Below are 16,250 nucleotides of genomic sequence, written 5' to 3'. Positions count from 1 at the left end.
GAAACTGCTTTTATTGCACATTAATTCCTCACATTCTTTGTATGCACTGGAAAATAATAATTTGAATTATGCACGGTACCTCCAGCTAGCCCTTTATCTTTTGCAGGCTCTGCTTTCAAATCTGGTGCTGTTGGCTTTGAAGTGTTGATGGATTCCAGCAGCGAAACAAATTCTAAGAAATTTGATTCATTTGGTATCTGCCCTTCTTTAGCTTCCAGGTCAGATTTTGAGGTGGGCAAAAGTTTTTCTTTTCCACTAACAGTCTCTGATGAGTTCTTATTTAAAAACACATCTGTCCCACTATCCACACTGAGAACACGAGCGTGTCTCTTCTCATGAGTTGTTTTATATAAGGGGACCTCCAAATTCCACTGGCCTTCTTCTGGGTCTTCTAGAAGTTCAGAAGCATTTCCAGGACACATCATTCCTTCATGACTGTTTGATGGGTTGTCACTGATTTCCTTTCCAATATTGTCTTGTTCACCAGATTCATAGCCAGAACATTGATTAGACGACACATTTACGTTTAAATTCTCTGGGGTTCTCAAACTTTCACTTACTTCTTGAAAAGCATGGCCTCCATTCTCCTCAGATAGATCAAAAGTAATGACCGGGATTATCATTTGGTTGTTGCTTTGTTTACTGTCTTGAAGTGTAGCAGCCACAGCAGATTCTGGATCTGAACCAGATTTCTCAGGACTTGACTGTTTCATGAGCTGCAAGCCCTCTAAATCAGTAGCTGAGTTATGGGTGCTACTCATGGTGATAACTATTTTAATGGGTTCATGTAGTGTAAATGGATCCCCAGAATGAGAACTGTCCACCAATGCAACAGCGATCTCACTTTCCGATTCATCAAACTGTGTTTTCAGGTCATCCATATAGGAAGAGCTTTCTGCAACTGTCTCAGACTCCACAGTATTGCACCGAGGAAAACCAGTTCTAGTGCTGTCTCGAGCCGACCCATCCAATAAATTCTCTTTCCTTAAACATGTAGGATCGTTTAAATCCTCTAAAAAGAGGACAGGACTGTCCATACTCCAAGGCTCAAAAGAAATGCCTGTTTTTAAAATATCACACTGGGACAAAGAAAGATTTGGCAATTTTGTAACAACCACATCTTTATCCAGTGGAGCATCTTCTTCTGTAAAGTTAGAAGGTTGTTCCTTCTCTTCTTTTTCTTTTGTTCCACCATTGATAATAGTCTCCATAGCATTCGGCTTGTTCACTATTACTGGTGTGGTGGAACTTGGCACACCTGTCACGGAAGCAGGCAAAATATTGGCTTTGATACAGGGTGAGGTCAACAATACTGGCGGGACAAGTTGTTCTTCTGAAACCAGTACTCCTAGTAAAAACAGACAAAGAGATACTTGTTAGGGTTTGGGGATTAACCCCTAGCAGAGTATTGCAGCAGTAGTCAAGCCAGGAAGGGCCCCAGAGTATACACACACTGAACACAAACACTGTTTGTAGTTTAAATAGTTTTTAATCCATTTAGAGTTTAAAGCATTGTCATTCAGTCCATTAAGTCATTCACAGTATTTCCATCCAGTAAGACTCACTATTATAGTCCAAGTTAAGAGTCCTTGCAATATCTTTATCAGCCGATAAAGATATCTTCTCCTCCTCCGGTGCCTCTCTCCAGAGGAACAAACGCTGGATATTCAGCAAGAAGTTCAAACAGTAGAACAGTAGAATTACGCAGTAAATCAGCAAACAGTAGCAGACAGGAACATCTCAGTTACAGGCACAGTTAGAGTCACAGTAAGACACAGTTTGTCGCAGTAAGCTTTCCAGCTTCTAATGCTTCCTTATATTGTAACTTCTAACCGCACCCTTAATGGGCTAATTGCCTGCAGCATTGTGCTTAAAGTGATAAGCACTTAAACCATGATATCTAAGTTTTATATATTTATTCACCCAAACCATATTTGGTACCAATGTTATACCTAACATACTCCCCTTTTGGGTGAAATAAATATATAATACCTTACAATCTAACCCCATATTTTTCACAACTCTCCTGGTGCTTACTGGCACCTTGGGCTTTAGTAAAATTATCGGCTAAATTGTCCTCCGACATACAGTACTCTAGCTGAATCATCTTACTTCTTACAGATTGTCTCACGTTTAGGTATCTTAGATCTGTATGCTTGCTCCTTGTTTTTACTGCAATATTTGTGGCCATTTGAATTGCTGCCTGATTATCTTCATGTATAATTGTAGGATAATCTACAGTTATACCTATATCAATTAACATTTGTTTATACATTATTAATTCTGTACATAACAGTGATAAACAGGAGAATTCTGCCTCCATATTAGACAAACTTATATGCTGTTGTCTTATTGACTTCCAGCCTATTAATGTCTTACTCAGCATTATGGCTGTTCCTGAAGTCGACTTTCTAGTGTCTCTTTCTGATGCAAAGCTAGCATCTGCATAAGCACTCAGAATTAAATCACCCTTTGGTTCTAAATACAATGAATAATTCATTGTCTTTTTAAGATATCTTAATATCCTCTTAGCTGCAATCCAGTGTCTTTCACATGGTGCAGAATTGAATCTAGCCAACTGATTCACGCAGTACGAAATATCTGGTCTAGACCAATTACTAATATAACTCAAACTACCAATTAAAGATTGATAAATCACCTTATCAAACTCCGGGCTTTGTTCATCAGTGTTGCTAAACTCCTGACTCATTGGAGTCTTAGCCGGCTTACAAAGCTCCATCTTGTAATCTTTTAGCAATTTGCTTATCTTATCTTCCTGAGATATCTTAAAACCTTTCCGTGTTTTCTTTATATTTAAACCGAGATACTTCTTTATCTCCCCTAATTGCTTGATCTTTATTCTCTTTCCTAATGATGCTATTATTTTATTTGCTTCATCATTAGTTTCAGTAATCAATGCAATGTCATCTGTGAATAGTAATAATAATGATACTTTCCCATTTGTCTCCCTCTTAAACAGACATGGATCGGCTAAACCAGCTTTAAATCCTATATTGTCTAGTTCCTTTACAATATACTGGTTCCATTCATAGCCTGATTGTTTAAGACCATAGAGGCTTTTCTTTAACAACCAACAATCATTATTATTCTTATTTTCACTTTTAATACCAACAGGTTTTTCATATAAATAGTATGTTTTAATGGGGCGTGCAAGTAAGCAGTTTCCACATCTAGATGGTTAACTATATAGTTTTTACTAGCTGCCCACACTAAAGCTGCCCTCAAGGTTGCTGCCTTAAGACTAGGTGCAAACACCTCATCGTAGTCATTAGCATTCTGCCTAAAACCTTGGGCTACTAACCTTGCCTTATGGATTAAATTACCATCTTTATCTGTTTTTACCTTAAAAATCCATTTGCAGCCAATGGACTTCTTACCTACAGGTAATTTGGCATTCTCATACACTTTCATATCTCTTAATGAATTCAGTTCCTTATTCATTGCTGCATACCATCTTTCTTTTTCCTTAGTAGGATACTTTTTAATTTCTTCAACAGAATTAGGAACTTGATTAATCTGGCACACTGTGTTAGCCTGGTACCTATCAGGCGGTCTAGATACACGTGTAGTTCTTCTGGGCTTACAGGGCTTACAGGAGGACTTTGTTGAACTACTACCTGTTCATCTTCCTCATCCTGTTCAGCTATTGAATCTGTTTCTTCCTTTATGGGCACTATTTCATCCTGTATTTGTCTCTTTACTTTATTTTTAAAGTTACAGGGATAACTAATGGGATTTCTATAGGATTCAATAATTACATCTTTATTGGCATCCTGTTCTAATTTCTCCCATCCTTCATGTTCTAGAAATTGGGCACTAGCACTACATAACACTTTAGATGTGCCTTTCTCCCAAAATCTATATGCCCTATGGTTTGCCTGATAACCAACGAAGAAAAATCTTTTAGCTCTATGTTGCCCTTTTTTTCTGAGTTGTGCAGGAATATGCACCCATGCTGGTGCACCAAATGTGTGCAGGTAACTTAGGTCAGGTTTTCTGCCATGCCACCTGGTGAATGGTATTTCACCTGTTGTTGTATTAACAACGTTGTTCAATATGTTATTAGCACACATTGTAGCCTCCCCACAAAGAATCAGGTAATCCAGAATCAGTTAACATTGTTCTAACCATTGCCTGTAGTGTTTGGCCTCTTCTTTCAATAAAAGCGTTATGTTCTGGCCTGTATGGAGCAGACTTCTTATGCTCTATTCCAGCTATCTTAAGTCTGTTCTGGAATTTGTTATTAATAAATTCCGTACCATTATCTGTCACCAGGGTTATCAGTTGCCGTTTAGACTTTCTTTCAGCAAACTTAATCCAATTGAAAAAATGTTGATATGTTTCAGTTTTGCTTTTCATTAAATAGCAAAACCCATATCTAGAATAATGGCCCATAATGCTCAGTATATATCTAGCACCCCCATACTGGTTTCTTTGGACCTATTATGTCTGCGAATACTACTTCTAAAGGTTCTTTTGTTTTAAAACCATTTAGCCTATTTGCAGGCAATACTTTGCTCTTATCTTCACAGCAAACATTACAACGCAAATATTTATCACAAGGTTTTAACCTTATTCCTTCAGATAACTCAACTGTACGTTTTAGCATTTTAAAATTTACATGCCCCAAACGCCTATGCAATAAATGGATACATTCATTATGAGGTTTTATATTATTAAATACAGTTTGTGCCTCCCCTTTCTTACTATTATCTAAGACATATAATGTTCCATTTAAAGCTGCAGTTACCCTTTTGTTATCTTTTTCAATTATGCAATTATTATCCTTAAAAGTAATTACATAACCTAATTTATCTAATATCCTTACTGAAAGCAAATTAAACTTTAGTTATACATACAACATTTTTATATCCTGGTTTATGCACGGACAATGTGCAAAACCTTCACCTTTCGCATTCAGGTTCCAACCGTTTGCAATAGATATATGTTGAGAGCTTTTAGACATTTTTATAAATTTTGTCTTATCTCTTGTGATGCAGTGGGATGCGCCACTGTCAACCACCCATAGATCATTCTTCACATCAGAGTTGCTAAACGTGGCTAGTTCAAATGCTTTCTTTGGCTTTTTATATTCTGGCTTTTTCTCTTTTTGCAGAATCTTGCCAAATGTCCTCTGCCTCCACAATTAAAACACTTTTTAATTGTGTATGCCTCGAAGATAAATTCTCTTCTTCCAGGTGCTGTACTTTGCTTTGCTGGTTTCTTTCAAGCTTTGAAGATAATTTCTCTTCTTTCTTATCTTCTCTCAGCTCGTCACGCTCACGCCTTCTTCTGGCTTCTTCTAGTAGCCTGCCTGTAATCTCGGTTAATGAGAGGCTATCCTTAGGCAATACTTCTAACGAAGTCACATAGTCATCATAGCTTTGATCTAATGAAGATAATATTATGTAGATTTGTTGCAGTTCATTAAATATAAGCTCTTTTTCTTGCAAATCTTGAAAAATGCTCTTCATACAGTTTAAATGAACTAACATATCTCCATTCCTCTGAAGATGCGTTCGAAAAAGCTTCCGTGTAAGATTTATATGTGCTCCTACACTGTCCCGAACATAAATCTTCCTGAGGTTCTCCCAGCAGTTTGCAGCATTTTCTTCTCCACGAATATGGACAAGCTGCTGATCACAGAGAGTCAGTCCTATGATGCATAAAGCCTGCTCATTCTTCAGTTTAAAGTCTTGTAACTTTTCGTTATCATCATCATCATCAGGATCCCAGCTACTCACATCTGGTGGGTTTGCTATAATGTCCCACAAACCTTCTTTACGTAGAAGTAAACTACATTTCATTGACCATGAAACATAGTTTGTTCCATCCAGCCTGGATATCATGGACAGTTGTGACAAATTTACTTGTGCCATTACTCTTCAGATATTTTGACTATTTTAAACTAATTAAAACAGTTTGTTTTTACAGTAATGTGCAACTCACACCAACTCTCTCTGCTATATCCTGGTTAGTAAGACTATGCTGCTGGGCCCATAACCAATGTTAGGGTTTGGGGATTAACCCTAGCAGAGTATTGCAGCAGTAGTCAAGCCAGGAAGGGCCCCAGAGTATACACACACTGAACACAAACACTGTTTGTAGTTTAAATAGTTTTTAATCCATTTAGAGTTTAAAGCATTGTCATTCAGTCCATTAAGTCATTCACAGTATTTCCATCCAGTAAGACTCACTATTATAGTCAAGTTAAGAGTCCTTGCAATATCTTTATCAGCCGATAAAGATATCTTCTCCTCCTCCGGTGCCTCTCTCCAGAGGAACAAACGCTGGATATTCAGCAAGAAGTTCAAACAGTAGAACAGTAGAATTACGCAGTAAATCAGCAAACAGTAGCAGACAGGAACATCTCAGTTACAGGCACAGTTAGAGTCACAGTAAGACACAGTTTGTCGCAGTAAGCTTTCCAGCTTCTAATGCTTCCTTATATTGTAACTTCTAACCGCACCCTTAATGGGCTAATTGCCTGCAGCATTGTGCTTAAAGTGATAAGCACTTAAACCATGATATCTAAGTTTTATATATTTATTCACCCAAACCATATTTGGTATCAATGTTATACCTAACAATACTGCATATCAACTTTCTCAGAAAAGACATTCCAGAAAAATTCTTTAAAATTAGCATTTAATGTGCAGTTACATCCCATTGCTTGGAATGGAAAGTGAATATGTCTCAATTTATTTTGACAGCACCTATTATTTTCTTCAGAGTTAGAATCTACAACAAATAATATAGATCAATAGAAAGTCATGAAAATATGTTCAGTATGTAACATTATTTTTTAAAGGTAAAAACCCTTTATTTGTTCGTTTATTCAATTTCTATAGCTACCTAACTTAGTCAGGTATCTTCAAAATTCAAAAAATATTGCTATTAAAAATTCTGAAAACACAAAGGCAATTATAGGGGGGGGCGGGGGGGGGGGGGGGGGGGGGGGGGGGGGGGGGGGGGGGGGGGGGTGGGGGGGGGGGGGGGGGGGGGGGAGGGGGGGTGGGGGAGTCAGGGGGGTTTGTTTCGCTCCAATCAATCTCAATTATGTTGGATATTGGTTATACGGCTCTATTTCGGTTAGTGGTGGGTTTTGTGGGGTTTTCCGCAATTATGTGTTCCAGGATAATGATGCGAAATGGAATTTGGATCAGTCACTGGAGCCCATCTTCAGGGAATTTCTCTAATGGAATATGTGCCTTGGGCTGTTTTGTGAGTCGTGTTTGTGAGTCGTGTATTGTCTTCCTATTGGCTGATTGGCATGTTGATGGTTGATGATTGGCTATCATTTCCTTGTGCTGCCAAGCCCTCAGCTCCTAAGTATTTGATAAGCTGGTGGTAATTCAGTGCTCCTGTTAACTGACAAGGGGACTGTTTCCTGGACTTCAATTACTTTCCTGGCTGTCTTTGTGCCTGAATGGCCAATGATCTTAGTCACTGCAAAATTAAATGTGCCCTTGTTCGTTGCAAGGTGAGGCTACCAATGAGTTTAGGTCTTCTGGCCTGACAGCTGGCTTGTGTTCTCGCAATCTGGTAGTTAGACAAATGGGGAGGAAGCTAACCAGCAGATTGCAAGAACACATGTAAGCAACCCAAACTCATTTGTAGCCTCATAATGCCATAGTTGTGCAGCTCTGCCATAGAATAGTGTTTGTGGCATACCTTTCAGATCTTCAATGGTTTCTTGAGCTGGCAGGTTCTGAAACGAAACACATCAATTAAAATGACGTGCACTGTAAATGTAACATTACATGTGTTTCAGAGCAACAATAATGTATTTATGTTCCATGTTCCATTAAACCAATGGAATCTCAAGATTAATGAATAAAACCATTGGATTTGAATATACAGCAAGATAGCTTGCCAGACAACCACGTTTACAAGAAAGCATTGGGTTATCTGTTTTCACAATAAAAAGAAATTGGCAATAGAAGAGAATATTTTCGGTCCAGGGTTGAACTGTGGGGTGAACTGATGATATTACCTTGATAGGTAATGAAATGACTGCAAGAAAACAAGCAGGCTCAGACAGCAACAAGGATCACCACAGAAGGAAATTAAATAATTTTGACTAAAATTGGAAATTATAAGGTGGGGAAGGATATCATTCCTGTGGATTGATACAGAGCTTCTACTATGATGGGGAACTAATCCAGTGAAATAGTTAAAGTGTTAAATATAGACCAAGATGTCCTAAGATGTTTCCATTGAACCATGAAGCTTGCTGGCTGATCTTGGGCTAATCATTCTTTGTTAGACTAGGCTCTAAATATAAATAAAGTTTTTAGATTTGTTCTGCCACAAGACAGCACCTTTGTGAAGAAGCAGGGGAATTATTAGAACAAGTACCAGATTCAGTTTAACAATTCCCAGCATTCTTCTACTCACTTGAATACTCAGTTCTCAGCGCTGATGACATTTTCCCACAAGGCCCAGATCCAAGATTGTTTTTCCCCGTTTTCAATTTCCCTGTTACTTTCAATAATCATTTAGAATTTGGGACTGTTGTGCTTTCAAGTTTACTTCCAGAGTAACTGCCAAAATGAAAAACAACTGGAGTTTCATGAATGTCATGAGAAGAAAATTCCACTCCCTTCTCTACTCTTCCTGGAATGAAGCAAAATCTATCATAACAGTTTCCCTGTTCCTGCTTCTCTCCAAGGGCAACAGTTTTCCAACATGCAAAACCTTGAAGCACAATGCATATATTGTTTTATTAAGAAAAAAGAGAAAGAAATGGTGGGAGGCGGCTATTCTTTTTAAAATAAAATCCATGTTGCATGTGTTGTTGTAATACGACACCAATGGCATATATATAGAGTGAAAAATACAGACATATTATTATAGACAAATGTTTACCAACCGGGCTTACCGAAGGGTAATGAGAGAGGATAGCCTGCCCTTTGATGCTATTGTGGATGGTGGGTGTTGAACCATTATGCTTGGTCTCTTCGACTGCACCACTGTCTCCTATGTTATTGCTGTTCAAAATAATGCATATGCAAAAAAGTTAATGATCATTATTAGATAAGGAATAAATCATTCTCAAAGATGCTGTGTTTACTACAAGCTGATTCAGAAATGCCATTAACTTTCTTCAGGGACAATCTGAAACATCTGCCTCGTTGGCTCTAGGTAAGTATCAAGTAATCTAGAAAGGCCCAGCCATAATGGAATGGAAAACAAAAGCTTTGTATGGAGAAGGTTCATTTCCCAGCCTTTCTTGCTTCAGGGATGAACTGTCGGGTACACTGATGATCTTACCTAGTTGGGTAATGAAATGTCTTCAAGAAAACAAGCAGGCTCAGAAACCACCAAGGACCCCACAGAAAGAAGTTAAATAATTCTGACTAAATACTAGAAATTATAAGGTGGGGAAGGATGATTGATACAGACATTCTACTATGATGGAGAGCTACTGCAGTGAAATAGTTAAAGTGTTCCCATTGCACAACCCTGACCAAGATATACCAGCTGTCTGATTCATGTAAGGCAGCTTCCTATTGATCCTTTAGGTTTTTTAAAAAAAATCTTCTCACTTTGTTTCTTGTTATTGGACATAATGAGCTCTGATGCAAACAGGGGTATGTATAGTATTATTAGAAATATGGCAGTAATGCCAATCAATTATTCTTCAGGGAATAATATCATTATTTTCCTAAAATAGCTGTTTGTCATGATCAACAAACATGTTATGACTGGATAAATTTCTAGCATCCATTTGATCCCATGATTTTGGAATAAATGATTCATCAGTAGACTCTCATCACATACATGAGGTGCATATTTTAAGAATACACATACAGAATGAGTTCGGGTAATACTAAATAGCCTTTTATAGAAAAGTAAACTTACCTGAGATTTTTATGCTGAATTGCATTGTCTCTTTTATCTTTTTTATTTTGTTTCCCTTCCTTACAAGGGAGCTTTTGTTGAATCATCTCTCCTTTGTCAAACATCAGGTGCAGGCGGTAAGAAATCATCTTTATTATCATGAAAAATAAGGTCACAGAACCACAGTAGATGACAGCTGTAATGGTAGTGGGGGGACATGCCTAGACAGAAGAATAGTGAAGTCAAGCTCATCATCAAAAATGAACTGAGCATTTTTTAAAATAACATGATCGTGATTAATATTGTTGTGCTCTTTTAAAAAAACTACAATTATACAGCTGATATTTGCCTTGTTCCTTTGCTAATTGTTTGAAATGTGTCATCTGCAGAAGCCTGTAAGATACTGTACATTATTATTATTCCTTTTCAGGTTTTAGAGAAGAGAGCTGAGGCTGAAAATATCACTTGCTAATAGAATTCATGGCTGACGAGTGGATTAGAGATTATAGTTAAATGTGCTAGTGATTGTCATGTTATCATTTTTCTTTAATGTTAAGATATTATGCTTTGTATTTATTTCATACTTAGTTTTTTGGTTTAACTCTCCAAAATTAGGATGCATAGATGCATGTGTGAGTGAGTGAGTGAAAGAAACTTTACTTGAGCGTATTAACATCGTAAATCAGACTTTAGGTATCATACTCAAGACTGACAGAACTACCCATTAGCTCTTTATATACCCCGTTTAATTTTGTTAGTCAGCCCAGAGCCTGAAGAAAAAATGTGGGAGCAAAGCACAAGCAATTCAAAGTTCTGTAATAAGGGGCAGAAATATTTTTGTTACAATTAATAATAAAGCCATCACAGATGATAAACTTTTGAGATCCCTTTTCGGGTCATTGCTTTTTTGTCACTTAAATCCTTTCCCTCACGTCTTTCCTCTGCACCCAGGAATCTATCAAGTCCCTTACCTATATCGTGGTAAATAAGAAGGCAACATGTGCCTCTTCCCCAAACCAGAGGCCTACCAGAGGACCCCTCATCCTCCTTTTCCTTGTGTGCCCAGACCTCCTGCCGGCCGATCAGACTCACCAAGTGCAGCGCCATGGGCAGCAGCAACAAGAACAGCCAGAGGTAGAGATGGCAGCTGTTGGTGAATTTGCTTTGCTCTGGATCGTGGTACCAACCTCCGGTCAACGCTGCCCATACTCCTTGCCGGAGCAGCTGCACTGCCTGGGACACCATCGCCAAAGCCCTGCGCGCAAAAGGCCTCCGGCTCAATCTCCTTGCCGTTGCTCGGGGCGGCGGGAGCGGCGGGAGCGACGGCTCCCCCTCCAAAGATGCTTCTCGGCGTCGGGCATCACCCGAACCTCCATGCCGGATGCTAGAAGGATTTTCCCATCATCCTGCGGGGGGAGCCCAATCCACCAACCGGGTCTCCTGTCAGCCAAGGATGCAAAGCAAAGGCGGTGCCCTTCTCGACTCCGCCCCCCTCAACTCCCCACCTCTCCTTTCTAAAAATAGATTGCACTAAGCTGCTTGCGGTGGAACAACACGTCGGAACAGGCTATGATTGAAGCGTATTCCGGGATTGGAACGTATTTTCCCTTCTGGGCTTGGGTCCCGTTTCCCTGTTAATAATCTACAGCCCCTAACTGCACACGTTAACATATGTTTGGTGTGTGTGTGTGTGTGCGTGTGTGTCGAACTGCAAATCCCATCATTCCCCGGCACATGGTTACTGGGGTAGGGGGGCGCCAGCTTGGAGAACACCTCTACCCTCGTCCTTTTTTGCCTCCCCGATCTTTTCAGCTAGCCTCCGCAAAAGTATCTTTCTCCCTCTCCGTCTCCTATCTTGGGAAAATTAGTAATACCTAGGAAGCAAGCCTGCCTTTACCTCCGTACAGTAGGCTAAACCTGTTTGGAATAGGACACTAAACTAGGATCAGACTTCAGGAGAAACTACCAGGGGATTCCAGAATCCGAGGCTGGACTGGAGATTCTTAAAAGCATGCCAAAAAACGGCGGTGGCAAACCATCTCCCTACTATGGCCAAATTACACGGAAGGTGCCATTTAAATGCCAGAACTCCAGCAAGCCCGGAAAGCTATCTCTGTATGACTCCGCGAGAAAAGAAAAGAAAAAAGAACGAAATAAAAGGTAGAATTGTGCTATGATGTCGTCATTACTCGAAATTTGCCCTAAGATGTCGAGTTTTCCCTGAAATCTTCAGGTGTTGGATTAGAAGACTTCAAGGGTTGGACTAGATACAAGGGTCTCCAACCTTAGCAACTTTTAAGACTTGTGGACTTCAACTCCCAGAATTCCTCAGTCAGCAAAGTCCACAAAGTCTTAAAGTTGCCAAGGTTGGAGACCCCTGGACTAGAAGACTTTCAAAGTCCGTTCCAACTCTTAGGTATACGATAACGGGGGGGGAAGAAACAACACTCCCCACAAATCAATCCCTGAAGTTATAACGATGGAGTTGGGCACTGAGTGAGTCAGCACTAGGTGTTGCAGGTGTCAAATGGCAACTCACGTCCTGGAACAAAACAATAATTCTTCTCCCGTTTCTGAAATTGCGGAGTCCTGTTTTAACTGCTCTTGCCTTGGGGAAAACACACAGGCTTCTGAAATTCTATGGAGATTCTCTGTCATCCAGGCCATGGTTGTCCCAAAGGTGCTTTTTCAAGAGGCAACTGGACTTTCTGGTTTCTCTTTGAAGACGTTTTGCTTCTCATCCAAGAAGCCTCTTCAGCCCCCACCATCCAGTCAGAGCTGAAGAAGGAAACGTCTTCAAAGGAAAACCAGAAAGTCCAGTTGCCTCTTGGAAGAAGCACCTCTGGGACACAGGCTTCTGGCTGGGTACCACAGCTTAAGTTTTCTATTGAGATATCTATATTAATTATCTAAAGGCTGCTCTAAACCCTGCACAAAAATGATGAATTGTGAATGTCATGCGAAGTAGACTCCTTGGTACAGGAAAAGGTTCTATGGATTTAAATACAAAGAACTACAAAGCCAAGACATGCTTGTTTTATGTCCTTCCATCCACCGCTAGGAGGTGCCATTGACAAGGTTTTCAACCAATTTAACAGCAAGGAGAAATGCTTCAATTAATGTGTTAACCCACAGCGGGTTCTTTCCAGTGCTTTAAAGTGTAAGCTTTCTCCTTCCTGCTGTGTTTAATATTTGAACAGAGTGATAGTTTTATCAATATGCAGTCTTGTTCCTTCTTGGTGTCTTTGGTGATTTGGAATTAAGAATGTGTCTTGAATTATATACCATTACATAACCGTTCTTGTATATGCTATTGCATATGTGTATTTCTCTCATGGCTCTTTTAACTAGCAAATTCATGTTATGACGCCAATTCATTAAGCACAGCATTATGATTAAACCAAAGGAATATATTCAAAAATGTATATTGCTCTGTTTCCTTCTCTCTCTCTTCTTCCCTAACAAGGTCAGCTTGTTGGAATAACAAACCCCGCTCACACCTCAAAGCTACTATGTTGCATTCCAAAGAATGTGCTCATAATTGAATGCTCCACTATGAATGATACCCATGCCTGCTTTAGCGTGGCCTCATTTCTTTATTGGCTGTAAAGAAATTCTATTGGGTCTCCTTTGGATATAGAGTACATATACGCTCACATTTTCTTTGATCTACGCACTATGTCACAGAATAGAACTAGCATGGAAATAATGTTTGTCATTCTTCTCCAGCTGGTGGTCTTTTTTTAGGTGAGCTTTTCACCATTATAGCTCATCTTTGAAACAATTGGTTTTTTTAAAATCTGTTGCAAGTGTGCCTGCTTCTTCTCTCTTCTTTCTGTAGAACTCACTCCTACCAATGCATGCCAACCTTCCTCGTTTTATCAGCCAAAAGACTCAAAGCCAGGAAGCTTACACTGGCCCTTGTACAACACCTGCTCAAGAACTTTTAAGCTCGATTCCCAGTGGAAAGCCAAATGGGTCTGTAAAGGCCCAGAGACAGGAAGACATAAAAATGACCCCACAAGAAAAGTGCCAGGTTTGAACTACATCAGCAATGGATAATCCTGAATAGGATTTGCACTTCACACGGCATCTGCCGGTATTCCCTGTATAAATGGGGCACAGTATCCTCCCCTCAGTGTGTCTACGGGGTCCCACATCAAATTGTAAATCACATCATGACCAGCTGTAAGCTGAGGGCATATAAACAAGGCTGTACGCCAATGATTAGGTGACCTAGACATTGGTATTTGAACACAGATCTTTTAAAGATTTATATTTTATTGTGTTTCATTAATCTAGATGAAAATCTAGATGAAATACATATTGCTAGTTCACGTATGACATGCTGTACCAGTGGTGGGATTCATTTTTTTTTTACTATCAATTCTGTAGGCGTGGCTTGGTGGGCGTGGCAGGGGAAGGATACTGTAAAATCTCCAGAGTTGGTATTTGCCGGTTCTCCGAACTACTCAAAATTTCCGCTACTGGTTCTCCAGAACTGGTCAGAACCTGTTGAATACCACCTCTGCCATACACTAAATAAATAAATCTGTACAGGCTTTAAAACTTTTCAAGATTTGAACCCCACCTTCATCCTAGGTTCAAGTTTTCTTGCTTCTACAAAACAGAATTGTACAGATGTACGTTCACCATCATCCAAGCTTCAGGTCTCCAGTATAACTTATGTCCAATATATGAATTCCTGAAGGTCTTATATACTTTCAGTGGAAAATGGAACACTTTATTCATGTATTAATTCCTTTTTGAAAAGCTTCAGTCCTCAGCCAAGAAAAGGAAGGAATGAAAGATTTTGTCAATGAAAGATTAGTTATAAAACAATTCTTGCCATTAGGCTTATAATTTAAAAGATCGCCTATTGCAACGTGCACCATTACATCATTCTGAATACAGTGGAATATAGAAGGGGAAGCCAAGTTCCAACTGAATCATTTTGTATAACAATCTCCCACAAATTCATTTAAGATATTTGTAATGTGGGCTCATCTTTCAATCATGCTTTTTTTTTTTTTTTTTTGCCATTCAGAAAAAGCTGGTGTGCGTTGCAATTTGCGAAGGTTCGTTTTAGAAATTACCACTAGTTTCCTCTTTTATAAATCACTGAAAAGGGGAGTCAGAGGTTTTCTCTGATGATGTGCTCAAAATAAATAGCCTGCTTTCCTATCTGTAGTACAGTCATTAAAAAGCTAAGTTGCCATGTGGCCACTTTTCATTGCCAAAGCAACTAACCTTGGAGAAATTTTCCAGGGACACTAAAAGGAAACATCTGTATGACAATGTAATATCCATGTAAGATAACTCCTATTATAAAGATTAGAGTTTGCGTGTATCTTACTTTAAACACTTTTATCAATCACTTAGCTGAAAATGCTTCCAAATCTGTTTACATTTTACTAATGGTTAAAAAAAACAACCCAAATCCCTACTAACCTAAGGATACTTTTTCAAAAGGCAACTGGCCTCCTTTTGTTTTTTCCCCAAGAGAAGATAAGAAGCAAAACGTCTTCATGGAAAAACAAAGAAAAGCCAGTTGCCTTTTGAAAAAGCAGTTTTGGGACAACCATGACCTGGATGACTGAGAATCTCCATAGACAATCCCTGCTAACAAGCTTAAAATTACAAAGAAATGAAAAGAATGGGGAGGACAGATAAAAAAGGCACTAGTGCCAATCCTGGAAGTTATTGTTCATATGAACCAGATGAATAGCAATGGGTGAGAGGATGAGTCAATTGGAGACTTGGCACTGCATTCCTATAGCACCTGCTATATATAATGGACAAAAGAAGCGTCAAAAATACTAGCTGAACAATAGGCTAAAAACTAATGCAAGATGGTTTGCTTAAAGAGTTGATTGCTACTAAACTATTAGTGGAGAATTTAATACAGATCTGCAATTATAACATTTCTGTACTGTATAAGTAGGGGACGTGGTGGCTCAGTGGCTAAGATGCTGAGCTTGTCGATCAGAAAGGTCGGCAGTTTGAACCTCTAGCACCACATAACGGAGTGAGCTCCCGTTACTTGTCCCAGCTTTTGCCAACCTAGAAGTTCGAAAGCATGTAAAAATGCAAGTAGAAAAATAGGGACCACCCCAGTGGGAAGGTAACCGCATTCCATGCACCTTCGGCATTTAGTCATGCTGGCCATATGACCACAGAGACGTCTTTGGACAGTGCTGGCTCTTCGGCTTTGTAACGGAGATGAGCACTGCCGCCTAGAGCCAGAAACGACTAGCACGTATGTGTGAGGGGAACCTTTACCTTTACTGTATAAGTATTTGGTCTACCTGAGGAAGGATGGGGAATGTTCTGACCCAACCGGGTTCCCAGAGAGCAAACACAGACAAAGGCAGCAGCCCCCA

The 16,250-nt window shown here is 39.4% G+C and overlaps 1 protein-coding gene across 3 annotated transcripts in view; it reads right to left on the bottom strand.

Moving 5' to 3' along the window:
* Window positions 1-11,887, bottom strand: part of PCNX2 (pecanex 2) — a 99,086-nt gene extending 87,199 nt beyond the window's left edge. For 2 of the 3 annotated variants that reach the window (XM_087967884.1, XM_087967893.1), the window contains exons 1-5: window positions 10,960-11,879; window positions 9,889-10,088; window positions 8,906-9,014; window positions 7,696-7,732; window positions 80-1,348 (exon numbers count right to left, since the gene is read on the bottom strand). In XM_087967884.1, the coding sequence (XP_087824010.1) occupies window positions 80-1,348; window positions 7,696-7,732; window positions 8,906-9,014; window positions 9,889-10,088; window positions 10,960-11,112 (1,768 nt within the window). In that variant the 5' untranslated portion in view covers window positions 11,113-11,879. Of the gene's footprint in view, window positions 1-79; window positions 1,349-7,695; window positions 7,733-8,905; window positions 9,015-9,888; window positions 10,089-10,959 lie in introns of all 3 variants that reach the window. The other variant, XM_087967897.1, reaches the window with a different exon arrangement.
* Window positions 11,888-16,250: the final 4,363 nt, after the last annotated feature.

Source organism: Notechis scutatus, chromosome 1, assembly GCF_049901735.1.
Source record: "Notechis scutatus isolate UNSWTSFEM ecotype Mainland chromosome 1, rNotScu1.2, whole genome shotgun sequence".
Classification (NCBI taxonomy): domain Eukaryota; kingdom Metazoa; phylum Chordata; class Lepidosauria; order Squamata; family Elapidae; genus Notechis; species Notechis scutatus.
This window is presented reverse-complemented; position numbering and strand designations above follow the sequence as displayed.